The sequence below is a fragment of the Gorilla gorilla genome, chromosome 5, assembly GCF_029281585.2.
Source record: "Gorilla gorilla gorilla isolate KB3781 chromosome 5, NHGRI_mGorGor1-v2.1_pri, whole genome shotgun sequence".
Taxonomy (NCBI): Eukaryota; Metazoa; Chordata; class Mammalia; order Primates; family Hominidae; genus Gorilla; species Gorilla gorilla.
In genome coordinates, this window is record NC_073229.2 from 192,164,118 (window position 1) to 192,180,757 (window position 16,640).

At 37.1% G+C, this 16,640-nt stretch overlaps 1 protein-coding gene across 29 annotated transcripts in view; it reads left to right on the forward strand.

Moving 5' to 3' along the window:
- Nucleotides 1–16,640, forward strand: part of AFDN (afadin, adherens junction formation factor) — a 144,296-nt gene that overhangs the window by 44,542 nt on the left and 83,114 nt on the right. For 26 of the 29 annotated variants that reach the window (XM_031011932.3, XM_031011934.3, XM_031011930.3 and 23 more), the window contains exons 4-6: nt 1,642–1,805; nt 4,783–4,943; nt 9,717–9,874. In XM_031011932.3, the coding sequence (XP_030867792.2) occupies nt 1,642–1,805; nt 4,783–4,943; nt 9,717–9,874 (483 nt within the window). The remainder of the gene's footprint in view (nt 1–1,641; nt 1,806–4,782; nt 4,944–9,716; nt 9,875–16,640) is intronic. The other 3 variants (XM_055392044.2, XM_055392046.2, XM_055392054.2) reach the window with 1 other exon arrangement.

The window sequence follows — 16,640 nt, forward strand, 5'->3', positions numbered from 1 at the left end:
GTTACAGGAGTTCCTTCTCTTTTTTGCTTCTCTTTATAAACCCTTTTACCCTCCTCCCAGAAAATAATTTAAAAGAAGCCTTTTTCTCCCTACTTTATCCTTTATCTCAACTAGTAATTCTAGATATTGTTTCTCACCTTTTCAAAGAATATTTATGTAAACTCGTTACTGTGAGATTTAATGATCAGGTGATCAGCTGCAGTTATTTTTTTTTTTCCAAAATATAAAATCAGAATTGTTCTAATAAGGATCAAAAGGGAAAATAATGCTTTTATATCTGTTTGTGAACTTTTAGATGCAACTTTGGTCATTTAAAACCTTTTCATTATGTGCAGGGTTAGGAATTAGTAAATTTTCTTGAATGATGGAATAGAGTGATTCTGCAACTTCCTAGATGGTAGGATATCTGGAATTCTGTGCTGCTGTGTTTATTTTGTGCTAAATCAAGTGGCATCTTACACAAGAATTCATTATGGACAAGTGATAGCAAATGCAAAGGTTAAGAATATTTTTATGAAAAATCTTCCATTTCATTCCCCCCCGCCCCGCCCCCCAACAGATTGGGAAAAGGCTGTCGTTAATCACTTTTAGCAGCAGAAATTTTTTATTTTGTGTGATGTCACTGTTCCATGTTGAAGAGTCATGGAGATGTGCAAAATGTATTGACCTTATTTGTTACTGTGCTTAGTGATGTGTCATATTTGCAGCAAATACAAAAAAAGTTAAGAATGCATGTCCATTGTTTTGCTATACATGTTTTATTTCATTTCTGCTCCACAATTTCAGCAGATGCTCTTTCATTCTGTATGTTTTGCTGTGGACCACAGACCGTCATTGACATGTATTGGAGCTCCTAAGAGCAGTGCAGTGCTCCAAGTAGCTATGAATCAAATGGCAGTGTTCACACGCTTTTCTCCCATAACTTATAAAGCAGAAGGTAGTTTTCTTTCCCATCACAATAGCCATTCTTTTCCTTATTTTTCATAGTCATTTTCTTATTAAGTTATCTGTAAAAATAATGCATCTCTGTCATCTGCTAGCAGGCCATTGTTCGAGGTTAAAATACAAATTAAGAAGAAGCAAGCAAATAAATCAGATCTGGAAACGAAGTTAGAGATTTTTGCGCAAACATAATACTTACAACTGTTTCATAAAAGCCAATTTATTATGGCTACTCTTAACAATTCCTTTAAAGTTAAAAACTACTATAGGCGATTTGTCTATTATTCACTCTTTGTTTTTATAATTTTGTTAGGTTTCTTTTATACAAGTTACTTTATGTAAATTACTTGGAGTTTTATTTACTGAAAATCAGATTTCATCATTTCTACCCCAGTTTTCTAACTGGCTTTGATTTTTGTTTGTTAGCTTGCTTGCTTGTTAGTTTTTAAATGAGGTAAAATATAGATTCGGTGAGATGCACAGATCTTGAGTGTGCAGTTCAATTGATTTTGATAAATACACCCATGTAACTGTCAGCTGAATCAAGATAAAGACCATTCTCATTACTCCAGACCTTCCTGTGTTTCAGTAACTTTGCTCACATGTTCGGCAGCATGTGAGATGAAGTTACCTAAGCCGTAGGCAATTTTATGTGATTCTGTGTAGTAGTCAATATGGTGATAATGTTACTTTCATCAGAAGGCTCAAAGTAATGGACCTGAAAAGCAGGAAAAAGAAGGGGTTATCCAGAACTTCAAGAGAACTCTCTCAAAGAAAGAAAAGAAGGAAAAAAAGAAGAGAGAAAAAGAGACGTTGCGACAGGCATCTGATAAAGATGATAGACCTTTCCAAGGGGAGGATGTGTAAGTCAGTTTTGGAAATGTTCCCCTTTCTTTGTGCTCCAAATCAGATGTTTTTGTTGCACCAAAATTGTTAAATTTTCAGATAAATTATGAAAAGGATGAGTATCAGTCAGGAAATGTGTTTGGGTCTACTCCCAGCTCTTCTGTGTGGAGGGAGGATAGAGGGTCTTACCTAAGCAGGGTTCATTGCTGGCAGTGCCTGTCTTGCTGTGCTTGGGAAGAATCTCTGCACCCGCAGTCTTGCTAGTCTTAAATAAGCAAACTCTAGTTAACATTTTTATTTTTCTTTTTCATCTTCAGCTGGGTTTTTTCCTCATTTCTGTGGTTTTGGCCATGAGGCAGCAGTTGTCTCATATGTACCTCAGATACACTTAATGCCTAGTCAGAGGCTGACAAGGTGAAAAGCAGGTTTTCCCTTTTAAGCTTCAGATCACCATCTAGTTCCCTCCACTCCCACCTCCCATTTCTTATTTTGTCACTCCAGTTCCATTGTAGATGGTTACCTATTTTAAGTGTTTGAGGATCTGACACAGAGCTGAGGGAAAAAGTTAAATCATTGCATTTTTACTATAACAAAAAGAGTCATTGGGAGAAACTAGACTTTCCCCTTAATGTGGAGTTTCTAGTTCCTGTTTTCACCCTCAGCAGTTTTTGGTTTTTTAGTTAGTGCATTTGGTTATCATATGCCTGTTCTTAGGCAGCTTGCTGTTGCCTTGGTCTTGACTACATGGTATTCTATACATTACTTTTCTGTAATCAAATAATGTACACTCTTTTTAGAAAGTCAGAATATATAGATTTGCCAAAAAGGGTGAAGAACGTAAAGAACTCACCTGTCATCACATGAACCCAGAGAGAATCATAGTCTAGTTTGTTTTTTCTCTATAAATGTTTCTATTTCATATACTTGTCTGGAGAGGCTTTAAACAGAAATGTAACCACAGTTTCTTCAACTGAATTTTCACTTGATATTTTTTCTAGTAAGATGTTTATATTTCACAAAAACATTTTTAAACGATTATACAGTATTATATAGTTCTTCCATAATTTATGTGACTAGTCCATTTTTGGTGTACTTACAGATTGTTTATAGTGGTTCTTTGTTTTGTTTTTAAATAAATGTTCCAGTGAATATCCTTGTTCTACGACTTAGGGAACTCATCTGATTATTTTCTTAGGGTGCATTCTAGAAGAATGGTTGGGTGACAGGGTTCAGATACTCTCATGTGTTCTGAACCCATCAGCAGACTGCCCCGTACTGTCATGGAGCCCAGGAGACTTCTCTTTTCCTTACACCTGCAACTCTTAGGTGTCACAGAACAGTATATTATCTCTACAGTATATAATACCTTCCATAAATTGAATTTGTTATTAGTAAGGCAACATCTTTCCACATATTTATTAACCATTTATATTCTTTTGTTGGAGTGGCCTGTCCAAGGCTTTTTCCCATTTTAAAATTGATTCTAAGTGTCCTGTATGTATTGAGGATATTAACCATTTGTCAGTGAATAAGGTATACTTTGAAGTGGAATTTGAGCCTATTTTGTGTTGCATCAAAAGGGGGTTTAGATATGAATCTACTAGACAGTGATGCCTGTGTAATCACTTGAGTCTAGTATTACATAATAAGACTCTATTAAATGCAGTTATGCAAGAGAAAAAAATGTACAAAGATACGTTGCTCATACATGAAAAAAAATCAAAGAAAAGGAGAGTTTAAAACTTAGGCTAGGTTCATGCCTGTAGCCTCAGCTAGTCAGGAGGCTAAGGTGGGAGGATTGCTTGATCCTGGGAAATAGAGGTTGCAGTGAGCAATGACTGTGCCACTGCACTCCAGCCTGGACTACATAGCGAGACCCTGTCTCAAAATAAACCAAAACAAACCAAAAGCTTCTACTTTATGACTCGCTCTATTTATCATCTTGTTTATGGGGTGATAAATTATTTAACTTAAAATGAGGTAAGTTGTTCAACTTGATTAAAAGCTTGACTATTTTTAATTAAATTATTTTTTTATGATTAAAAATTGTGTCTTTAAAGAAAGTATGTTTACCAAAATTTAGTTAAGTATGTCAGTTACCTAGTATTGTTTTCAGCTCATCATTCTGTACATTTGACTTCTTCACAGAAACTGTTGGAGCAATTAATTCTTTTTGAAAATTTAACTTCAAGAAAGTTAATGCTTTTAAATCTTTTAGGTGTTAAAAAAAATCATTCCATTCAATTAATTTGGGCTTTTCAAAATTTCCTATAATTTTTTTTTTTTTTTTGAGATGAAGTTTTGCTCTTGTTGCCCAGGCTGGAATGCAGTGGCACAATCTTGGCTCACTGCAACCTCCGCCTCCTGAGTTCAAGTGATTCTCCTGCCTCAGCCTCCCAAGTAACTGGGATTACAGGCATTTGCCACCACGCTCGGCTAATTTTGTATTTTTAGTAGAGACGGGGTTTCTCCATGTTGGTCAGGCTGGTCTCGAATTCCCCACCTCAGGTTATCCACCCACATCAGCCTCCCAAAGTGTTGGGATTATAGGCATGAGCCATCATGCCCAGCCTAAATTTACTGTAATGTTAAGACAGATTTTTGCAAAATTAAAGTGTATTCAGTCCTATATTTCTTTCTTGTGGTTGGAAGGTCATGGTAAAATATTGGTCTGTTTTAGGGTAACACTGGTGGAAGTTACTGAAATGTATAATCAATATATTTTTCTTTTAGCATTATTCATGAATAAACTCACTATTAATGTAAACTTTTAATGATAGATGTCTGCTTAGTTCAATATATTAGTTTGTGTTGAGAGAAACTATGTTCTTTATCATATAGTAATTAGCATGTGGTAAATAGTACGTAACAGACCTCTTAGGTACAGATGTAGCCAAATAGCACCTGCCATTTTGATTTTTGTGCGGTTGCAGCGTGTCTATTTCTAATAAGAAAACAGTGTTTAAAATATTGTTGGTATTTTTTTTCTTACAGTGAAAATTCTCGACTGGCTGCTGAGGTTTACAAAGACATGCCGGAAACCAGCTTTACTCGAACCATTTCTAATCCTGAGGTGGTTATGAAACGACGGAGGCAGCAAAAATTGGAAAAGAGAATGCAGGAATTTCGGAGCTCAGATGGGCGGCCTGATTCAGGTACAACTTGGTATTTTTTCTCTGTTCTACCTGTTACAAAGAGCATTGTTTAATTACACTATACGTGCGTGAGACTTGCTTTAACTAAAGCAATGGGTGATGTAACCTTTTCATAACAAATGTGTACCATATACTTCTGGTACAAAATCAGCCTACCCTATGTACAAGAGTCCTGTTCACATAGGGATGTGTTTAGTTTCATACTTTTCCCCAATCAGCTCTTAAAAAAAAAAAAAACTAGAAAATTTCAAGTATATACAAAAAAAGAGAGAAAGATACAATAAACTCCCGTGTACGTATCACTGAGGTTTCTTCTGTACTCCAAAATACATTGCCTCCATTCTCAAACTATTATTGGGAAGCAAATCCCTAACTTCTCATTCTTTCAACTATAAATATTTTGGTATATTTTCCTGAAGGATAAAGATTCCTTAAAAACAAAACAAAATATAACCATAGTATCATTATCATATATAAAATAATTGATAATAATTCCTTAATACTATCAAATAACTAGTCATTGTTTAAATTTTCTTGATTGCCTCAGATGATTCTTCTGTTTGAGATGGGATCTAAATGAGACGTAACACATTGAATGCATGGTCACTTGCTTCTGCATCCATCGCAGACACTGCTCAGGATTCTATTTCTCCTGAGCATATTTCAGCCTAGTGTCCAGACAGCCACCATCTGGGGGGAACGTTGGCCCACCCTAGTGTTAGTGCCTATTTTGACCCTTAGCACCCTATAACTGAGTCGTAATTAACATATTTCACAGGACTTGTAGTGCCAGTGATTCAAAAAAGATCTCAGAGAGTACGGGACTTCTTGGTTCCATAAATATTCTAATAGATTACATTTGAGACCCAAGTGATTTTCTTTGTTTATATATATTTTGTCTTGTTCTGTCAAGAATTTTAAATAATTTCTAAATATATGCACCAAAAAAGACAAAATAAGGAGTCTGAAAGAAAATACAAAGAAGAAGAGTAGTAAAAATGTTTTAAAAGACAAGAGGAATGCTAAGAAATGGCTACATGTGCTAACCACATACCAGACCTGAGGGCACTTTGTATGCCGTAAGAAGGAGTTTGACATTATTACTGAAATGAATTTCTGAATGTATTCTATGGTTCCCTTAAAGAATACTCAGGTATGGACTAGAGGTAGTGAGTCATGGTAAACATAGCTAGCTTAGAGCATCAATTTTTATATCTAACTTTAAAAAATATTTGTTAGAATGAAATATGCTTTAATGTGGTTAGAATGTAACATTTACATGTTTTTTTTACGATAAAATAGGAAGTTTTTGTATGTCAGTTAGCTTATGTCCCCAGACTCCCCCATGTATTTTGCACTGCCATTGGGGGTATTTTGATGGAAAAATTTGATATGCTTTGTTAATAAGCTGTTGAAGAGTTTTAAGCTAGGGGTTTAGAAAGCTTTCATTGTAGCCTAAGCTTTATATCTGGAGAGATGACTGTGGAAGCAGAGTGGAAGATGGATTTGAGGGAATTCTGATTAGGAGCAGGCATGCCCATTAAAAGTATTGCTTTGGCCATATAAGGAATAAGGGGCCTCTGAGCTCTGTCATTGACAGTGGGACTGTAAAGAGAGAAGGGTCTGAAGAAATATTTAAGAGGTAGAATTATCAGGAACTGGCAATAGACTGGATTTTACTGAGGAGGGGAGGCATTTAGGATGGCCCCTCTGCTTTTTATTGGAAAGATGTTGATGGACTGTAGAATGGAAGAACGTTTGTGGGTGGAAGGTAGGTTTTGTTTATGTTTGTCACATAAAGTGCTGGTAGGATATGAGATATATTTTAGGCTAGTGTTTCAGTGGCACATGGCGATTAGGGTTTGGGAGCGATCAGTGTTAGGAGACAGTGTATAGGTGATTCAGAAACTTAAGGGAAAGCCATTGATTGTTAAGAGGAGTCATCAAAGCAAACAGGAAAAACCGCAAAGAATTAGGAGGAGAAATAGCGGAACATCAAAGTACAGCTTGTCTGTTAAAGGGGTGATTGGGGGTAGAAGGAGCATTTTTCTGTATGTAGACTCTGAGGAAACTCTTATAACTTCCTCTGAAAAAATATATCCTTACAGCCTACTGCAGCTATCAGCTTAGCTATCAGGTTAATTCTTTAGTGTGGGCTGGAGACAAGGGCACCTGTGAATACCACTTCTCTGAGAGTGACAGCTGTGTCTGTTATTTTTTTCTCTTTTACCTCCAAGGATTAGTTTCTCAAGTTCTGATGACAGAACCTGCTTGTCCTCCTTAATTTGTTTTTGTTAAACTCACCTCACAGCTGATCAGGCATCATAATTCATAACAAGCTTTGCCCCTGAGCTTTGTGTTTTTGACACTCAGTTATATTTGCCTCATGATGGCTTCAAAATGTAATTGACCCCAAAATGCCCTATATATCTCAGTTAATTCATTTGTGGTACAAATACTTTACTACCATTTATTGTTATGGTTTTTTTTTTTTCACTGATAAATTAACAGAATTGTAAGAGAAGTTTTAGTTGATTCTTCCTCTTGGGTTTTTTAGCACGCAGTCTTGTGAGTAGCAGGGCACTGTGAAGTGCAGAAGAACATGGACCTGGGGTCAGGGTGCAGTTGGAACCTCTGTGTACAAACCAAGAGCCACAGTTTCTTCATCTTCAAAACGGGTCACTAACCAAAATCATATAGATGTTACTGCAGTCTACCCAATTGTTTACTCGTCCTATTGTACATCTTTTTTTTTGTGAATTACTTGAGGCCTGTATTTGGATGTGGAGTGTAATTAAATAAGGAGTGTGCCTTCTGGTGTCATGGAAAACACAGTTTAAATGGACTCCACTCCTGTTGCTAATGTCCCTATCTTCATCCAAAAGCCAGGATCTTCTTTGGAAAGCACAAGTGACATTTTGTCCACCTCCTTAGACATATGCACGCAGACACAGTCATACATATGCAGTCTTGCATGCACGCACACACGCACACACACACACACACACACACACACTGTCTCTCTCTCTCTCTCTCTCATACACATAGAACTTAAACCCTTCCAGTGGCTTTCACTTTAACTAGAATAATTCAAACTCATGATGTGATCATGGTCTGGGAAGTCCTGTATGATCTGGTCTCAGCTGGTTTCTGACCTCATCTGCCCCTTTTCCCCTCGCTCTGTCCGTACTGGCCAGTGAACCCAACCAGACTTACCCAGCCCTGGGCCTTAGCAGTTGCTGGTCCCCTGCTGAGACAAAGCCCTTCCTTTAGATTTTCACATGGCCACTTCTGTCTGGTTGTTCAGGTCTGAGTTCAAATGTTTATTCTTCAGAGAGTTCTTGGCCAGTCACCCAAGCTTAGGATGCTCTCGGTCATGTTCTTTCTCACAACCTTATATTTTTCACAACGTGTGTCACTATTTTAAAGGTATTTATTTGTTTTCTTGTTAGTCTTCTTCCTCTGCATCCTACTTCCCAACCACAGAATGTAAGCTGTTGAGGCAGGAATATCATCTGACCTGCTTATTGTTGTTCCTCTGCATTGGAACAGGAGAGCCCCTGGGCAGTGTGAGCGTGCACATGGTAAAGATGTGCTGCAACCTGTGATTCCCCTGGTCTGGCTTAGCAGGTCCATATTCTAATACTACTGTGGACTAGTTGGTTTCTTAAAAGACCAACGTGATTTTACTGTGAGCTAAGTTATCAAAATGCAATTCATGCTAGACTTGTTGAAAAAGAGAGTATGAGAAATACTCAGTAACTGAAATAACTGCATTAGAATTAAAAAGTAATAGAATCATGGAAATTAAGAATTTGCTTCAAGAAACCCACAGATTTTCTAATCTAGCTCTCTTAAATTACAGGTGAGAAAATTGAGAGTTAAAGAAGCTAGAGTGCATACCTAGGGTCACAGTGTCATAATGGGACTGTGGAGCCTATCTTAATTTCTTCCCTCAGTATCCTTTCATCTGGACTTCAGCTTTCAGGTTATATTAATCTTGGACCATAGGTAGAAAGCAGGTTATGACACCAAAAGTGACAATATTATGACATATACATGTAGATTTCCATTAAAAAGAAACAAAAGAAAATGTCAGGATATCCAAATTGCTCTGCTGTAGTTGGTTTTCTGTTTTTCCCCTAAATAAGTTCACAGCTATAAAGGACATTGTAGTTTGTAGTGCCTGGAAGTAAAAATAGAACTCTGCTCTGTTGGCAAATCTCTTATGAAAAATCTTTGGCCTTGAGCACCTGAGATCTCCTGGTTCCTACTTCACTTTTTAAAAATGGATTTATTTAGTGGGTTAATATTTAACTTTATCTGGGTTTTTAGTTTTTTTCAGATTGATGATCAGGAAGTAGGAAAATGGGAGAAATAGGTATATAATAATATATAGGTAAGGAAATCGCAAAGCAATTGAATAAAGAGCAGCACATAGAGAAATTCTGGAGTTCCTTCCTTTTCTTTCCTCACTATAGATACGGAAATCAATTCATTGTTTTTAAAAACTCCTTTAGCTTGAAGAGAGTAGGTGAAAATGATCTTTGTCATGCTGGATTGTTCATGGTTTCTAAGTGTCAATAGATCAACTAGTTACTGCTATTATATGTTATCTAACAGGAAATGAAACAATAGTTTTTAGGCAGATTGTCTTTGCACTCATTTTAGCTAGAATGCAGGTACCTTTTTCTCAAGTGACTGTAAATGTTAGCTATCTCTGTTATTGGCATAAAGTAAGTTGTACTCAAAGATGTCAAAATGTTTTTTCAGGTGGAACATTGAGAATTTATGCAGATAGTTTAAAACCAAATATTCCCTACAAGACAATCCTGCTGTCTACTACAGATCCTGCAGACTTTGCTGTGGCTGAAGCTTTAGAGAAGTATGGTCTAGAAAAAGAAAACCCTAAGGATTACTGCATCGCCCGGGTAAGGAACTTTATCAAATCAGTAGTTCTTTCTACTTCACATTTAAATGGTAGATTTTCTTTAAATCAACTTAAACGTAGATTTTCAGCCTACCATATCATTTAGAATCTGATAATTTACAAATCATGTGCTAAATATATATTTTTAAAAAGCAGTCTCCCTTCCATTACAAAAGTAATATATATTTCTATTATAAAATAAGAAAAATATTAAAAGGCAAATTAAAGAAAATGAAAATTACCCCAAAATCAATTGACCACATATACGTGTGGTTCTTATTCTGGTCTCTTTTCTGTTCCGTTGATACATATGTCTGTCTTTTTACCAATACCAAGCTGCCTTAATTACTGTAGATTTAAAGTCTAAAATTATGGAAAGTATGTGCCAATTTTGTTCATGATTTTAAAAAATTGCTTTGTTTATTCTAGGTTGTTTATGTTTCTTTATAAATTTTAGGATCAGCTTGTCAGTGTCTACCCAAAACCTTCTGAGATTGTGATTGGGTTTGCATTGCCTCTGTAGATCAACTTTGAGAGACTTCTCATCCTAATAATATTTAGTCTTCCAATTTGTGAACAGAGTGTATCTCTTTATTTACTTAGTGCTTTAAATTCTCTCGGCAGTGTTTCATAGTATTCAGTGTAGAGGTCTTGTGCCTCTCTTGTTAGCTACAGGTAGAATTAAATAAAAGGGTGTGTTGTTTGAGTTTTATAACTTTTATGTTTTTGCTGAGAAGCTAAGAAGTTACATTGAGTTGGAAAAACTAGTGATTTGAAGCTTATGAATACAGCCCAACTTTAGCTGACAGTAGATGGGAAATCATGTTTTTCTCACATTAAAATGACAATAAAGGAATAAAAATTTGTTTAAATGCACAAGAACAAAGAGAATGAGAGATGAGATGACAAGAGATTAGTCTGTGGAATTTTGCAGATGTAAATGAGAGGTCTCTGACTTGCCAGACCAGAGAAATCTTGCTGGGAGGACATCAAGACAGCAGGCAAGTGTATCCCAGCCCCAGGAAGACTCAGGAATTAGAGGCTTTGGAACTTTCTAAGGCAGTGTTGAAAGTTGGGCTGAAAAGAAGAAATTGGGCTGAAAGTTTCTGTAAGAAGTGACAGACTCCACCGGATACACTTCCCTACCCTAACTGCTGAAGGCTAGAGTAAAACTGATGGGAGGTGGGTGGGTATTGAATGGAGTCCTTGGATTTGGAGGTAGCAGGAGTAGCACAAGGTGACAAGGGTCTTCACTGAAAACAGGAGGATGAAGTGAAAGACTGTACCCAGAATACTGATGGCTAGAAGATTTATGGATCCCTCTCAGAAGGCACTTGTTGGAAGAAAGATCTGTATAAAAACGGACCTTTGAAAATTCTGGTCTAATAACATCACTCTGAGACTTAACAACAGTAACCCTTGCCCACATATATAGCCTTTACATTCAGCTTTCATGGGACTTGCTGTCAAATGTTGATAGCCAAGGTTCAACAGACATTTGAAAAAAGTACCTTTAAAACGGGGACAGATAACAGAAACATTAAGAAAACTGGAGCTAAAAGGGAGAAACTGGAGAGAACAGATGGAAATTTGACAACACTAAGACTTACAGAGATAAAGAAAATAGTGCATCCATGAAATAAGACTAGAATGCTGGAAAAAGAAACAGACAGAGAAAGGCTCTTAGAAATAAAAAATATATATAAGTAAATAAGCGATAGAGGGGGAAAATGTTAATAAGATAGGTAGAAAATAAGGAAATCTACCTAAATACAGATCAAACAGAAAAAGAAGTAAAACAGACAAGATATTTAGATTATTAGTGTAGAATATTTAACATATACTAAAGGGGGATCAAAAGGAAGCCGGGCATGGTGGCTCACTCCTGTAATCCCAGCACTTTGAGGTCAGGGGTTTGAGACAAGGCCGGTCAACACTGCGAAACCTTGTCTCTACTAAAAATACAAAAAAAAAAATGAGCTGGGCATGGTGGCGCACACGTGTAATCCCATCTACTTGGGAGGTTGAGGCAGGACAATTACTTGAACCCGGGAGGTTGCAGTGAGCCTTGATCTCGCCATTGCATTCCAGCCTGGGCGATGGAGCGAGACTCTGTCTCAAAAACAAACAAACAAACAAAAAAGAAAACCAAAGGAAATGGAGAGACAGAAGTTATCAAGGAAATACTGCTAGAATCTCTCAGGACTGAAGAAGCTTAGTTTCTAGGTTGAAAAGGCCCACCAAATAATGGTATAATTGCTTTGACAAAGACCCAAACCAAAGCTTATTGTTTTGAAACTGCAGAAAACTAGTATTAAAAAGAATGATTCAAAAGAAAAAGATTCAAGTTGCATATAAAGGTTTGGGGAGTAAGGCTGGTGCTAGTCTTCTCAACAGTAACTATGGTATCTGGCATGCCGTGTACTTTCAAATGCAGAGTGAAATGATTCCCCATCCAGACTGTCAGCCAGGTGTTACGTGGATGGAATAAAGAAATTTCAAAACATACAAGGCAAAAATTTACCTCCCATGTGCCCTATCTCAAAAAAGTGCTGGAGGACATTGTCCAGCAGAATGATGGAGTAGGCCAAGAAAGAGAGAGAGGGAGAATTCAAGAATAGAATCTGTCAGGAGAAGGGAATTCCAAGGATGATGGGGAAGGAAAGTCCAGAAGATTCCTCTGCAGTAGTGCTGAACGGCACACACTTGAGATTGGAGATAATGTCCAAGACTGAAGGTAAATAGCAATAAGAACACATTGTTTAGAAATATGGTGGTAAATACTAGTTGTGACATCTAAAATAAACAAATAGCCAGTAAATTCCTGAGGATATTTCTATGAGCATTTATTTTTGCAGTATTCTGTACATAGCAATAAAAAAGCAGACAACAAGCCCAGCACTAAGGAATGCTTCTACCACTCAGTGACATGTTGCTCTGCAACGTCAGTTCAATCTCTACCAGTTGACCTGGAGATGTATACAGGCACACCTCAGAGATGTTGCAGGTTTGATGCCAGACCGTCACAGTAAATCTGGCATCGCAGTATAGTGGATCACAGGAGTGTTTTGGTTTCCCAATACATATAAAAGTTATGCTTTTAGTATACTGTAGTCTATTTAAGTGTGCAGTAGCATTGTGTTTAAGAAAAAATTAATTTAAAAATTAATTTAAAAATACTTTATAACTTAAAAAATGCTAACAGTCATCTGAGCCTTCAGCAAGTTGTAATCTTTTTGCTGGTGCAGGGGCTTGCGTGGATGTTGATGGCCACTGACTGACCAGGGTGGTGGTTGCTGAAGGTTAGTTAGGTTGGCTGTGGCAACTCCCTAAAATACAACAAATGAAGTTTGCTGCATTGACTGACTCTTCCTTTCACAAAACATTTCTCTGTAGCATATGATACTGTTAGATAACATTTTATGTACAGTAAAATGTCTTTCGGAATTGAAGTCAGTCCTCCCAACCCCTGCCCCTGCTTTATCAACTAAGTTTATATAATATTTGAAATCCTTTGTTTTCGTTTCAACAGTGTTCACAGCATCTTCACCAGGAGTTGATTCCATAAGAAACTACTTTCTTTGCTTATTCATAAGAGGCAACTCCTTGTTTGTTCAACTTTCATCATGAGATTGCAGCATTTCAGTCACATCTTCAGACCCCATTTATAATCTTAGTTCTCTTCCTGTTTTCACCTCATCTTCATGTACTTCCTTCACTAAAGTCTTGAACAGCTCCAAATCATCCATAGGGTTTGAATCAGTTTCTTCCAAACTCCTTTCACTATTGATATTTTTCCTTATCCTGTGAATCATGAATATTCTAATGGCATCTAGAATGGTGAATACTTTCCAGGTTTTCACCCCAGATTTATCAGAGAATCACTATCTATGGCAGCTATAGCCTCATTAAATGTATTTCTTAAATAATAAGACTTGAAAGTCAAAATCACTCCTTGTTCCATGGGCTGCAGAGTGGGTGTTGCTTTAGTAAGCATGAAAACAATGTTAATCTTGTACCTCTCCACCAGAGCCTGGGTGACTAGGTGCCTTGTCAGTGAGCAGTAATATTTTCAAAGGGTTCTTCTTATTTTTTTTTCTTCTTTCCTCTGAGCAATATGTCCCAACAGCGGGCTCAAAATAGTAAGCCATGCTGTAAATAGATGCGTTGACATCTAGGATTTGTTGTTCATTATAGAGCACAGGCAGAGTTGATTTGTGTAATTCTTAAAAGCTCCAGAATTTTCAGAAAGGTAAGTGAGCATTGGCCTCAACTTAAAGTCACCAGCTGTATTCGCCCCTAACAAAAGAATCAGCCTGTTCTTTGAAGCTTCGAAGCCAGGCTTTGCCTTCTCCTCTCTAGCTAGAGAGTCCTAGATGGCTGCTTTTTCCAATAGAAGGCTGTTTCATCTTCATTGAAAATCTGTTATTTAGTGTAGTGACCATCAGTGGTCTTAGCTAGATCTTCTGGAGAACTTGCTGCAGCTTCTCCATTAGCTGCTTCACCTTGCACTTTTATGGAGATGGCTTCATTTCTTAAACCTCACAAATCAACCTCTGCTAGCTTCAGACTTTTCTTCTGCATCCTTCTCACCTCTCTCAGCCTTCATAGAATTGAAGAGAGTTAGGGCCTTGCTCTAGAGTAGAATTGGCTATAATATTGTGGCTGATTTGGTCATCTATCCAGACCATTCAGACTTTCTCCATATGAGCAATAAGGCTGTTTCTCTTTCTCACCATTCATATGTTCATTGGAGTAGCACTTTTAATTTCCTTTAAGAAGTTTTCCTTTGCATTCATAACTTGACTGGCACCGAGAAGCCGAGCTTTCTGCCTGTCTGGGCTTTCGACATGCCTTTCTCACTATGTTTAATCAATTTTTAGCTTTTGATTTAAAGTGAGAGATGTGCAGCTCTTCCTTTCACTTAGAGGTCATTTTAGGGTATTAATTGGCCTAATTTCAATATTATGTCTCATAGAATAGGGAGGGCCAAGGAGAGGTAGAGAGATGGGGAGTGGAACATTCAGAACACACGCATTTATCAGTTAAGCTTGCCATCTTATATGGGTGCAGTTCATGGCACCCCAAAACATTAGTAACATCAAAGATCACAGATCACCATGACAGATTTAATAATAATAATGAAAAAGTTTGGAGTATTGTGAGAATTAACACAATGTACACACAGACACAAAGTGAGCAATGCTGTTGGAAAAAATGGCATCAGTAGGCGTGCTCAACGCAGGCTTGCCGCAAACCTTCGACTTAATATTTGTTTTTTCTTAAAAGAGCAATATCCGTGAGGCACAATAAAGCAACAAGGTATGCCTGTACATTTACGAATACCCTGTATTTGTAAAAGCAGTCATCATAAACAAAACCAGATAACACAATGCTGTGTATATGTTTACATGAGCAAGGAGAAAGTTAAATGCCTAGAAAAGATACTAGCTTACAAACTAAGTGAGGGAAAGAGGGAGGAAAAGACTTTTAAAATGTGTTATATGATTAAGATCTGAATCTCATTATAAAATAAATGCATAAAGATAATTATTGAAAGTATGGTCACAAAAATATAGTAATCTCACAGTAGTTTTTTTTTCCCTTGTGCTTTTTCTGTATTTGAATTTTTTTTTTTTTACAGTGAACCTGTGTTATTCAGAATCAGAAAGAAATACAGCAAAGCTCATTTCATTGGGATGGGAGAAGATAGATAAGCATGGGTATTTGGCAATTTGGTGCACCTTTTTATTTCTTTGGCCTTTAGTAGGAAGTAGTGAGAAATAGTATCAATAAAATTGAAGGAAAAACGTCTTCTCAGAAGTGAAATTTTAAAATTTATACTTTAAATGAGAATTCATAGATAAACAGTGTCATGAACTAGAGTTCTGAGTTCTGCCATACTCTGTGGGGCATTGATGGGGTAAAGGTGTAAGGTTGTTTAGTCAAGGTAATTGTACATTCTCTCTGAAGGAAAAATACCTGAGCTGGAGGACGTTGTGGTGTGTTGCCCTGACAGTTACTTGAAGTACAAGAGAGCTCTGTTACAATCCTGGGCCTTATAAGATAATCCCTTACCATTCACAAGAACTATGTAGCAAGTATGATTGTATATATAAGAGAGATAATTTACCTATAGAATAATTAAGTCCATGGATATGATGGGTTTTTTAAGTGTTCCGTATACTTACAATTGATTAGTAACTGCTGTACAAAGTTTTCTAAGTCAGAATACTATTAGTAAAACAGCAGTGTACGTAGGGTCTGTACTACTGAACAGAGGCCTGATGCTTTCTGAGCTGTGTCCCTCAGCTGTTGTGGTGTGAACACTGAGGGCAGGAACTTGAAACCCTGTCTCTACTAAAAATACAAAAATTAACTGGGCATGGTGGTGGGCACCTGTAATCCCAGCTACTTGGGAGGCTGAGGCAGGAGAATCACTTGAACCCGGGAGGCGGAGGTTGCAGTGAGCTGAGATCGCACCACTGAACTCCAGCCTGGGGGACAGAGCCAGACTCTGTATCAAAAAAAAAAAAAAAAAAAGAATGCCTAGTGTTGCATCTGATACCTGGTGTTGCTCCAGTATTTGCCAAGGGAATGTTGATGTTGATAAGTGTATATAAGTCTATTTAATAATAAACTGTTCTATAAAATTGCATCTGATAAACTTTTTAACATCTTTTTCTTTTCAGTAATTTTTGGCTGATTTTTACTGATGAAAATGAGAAAGTGAAAGGGCACCTTAATCGGGGTTTTAAAGTTATAAA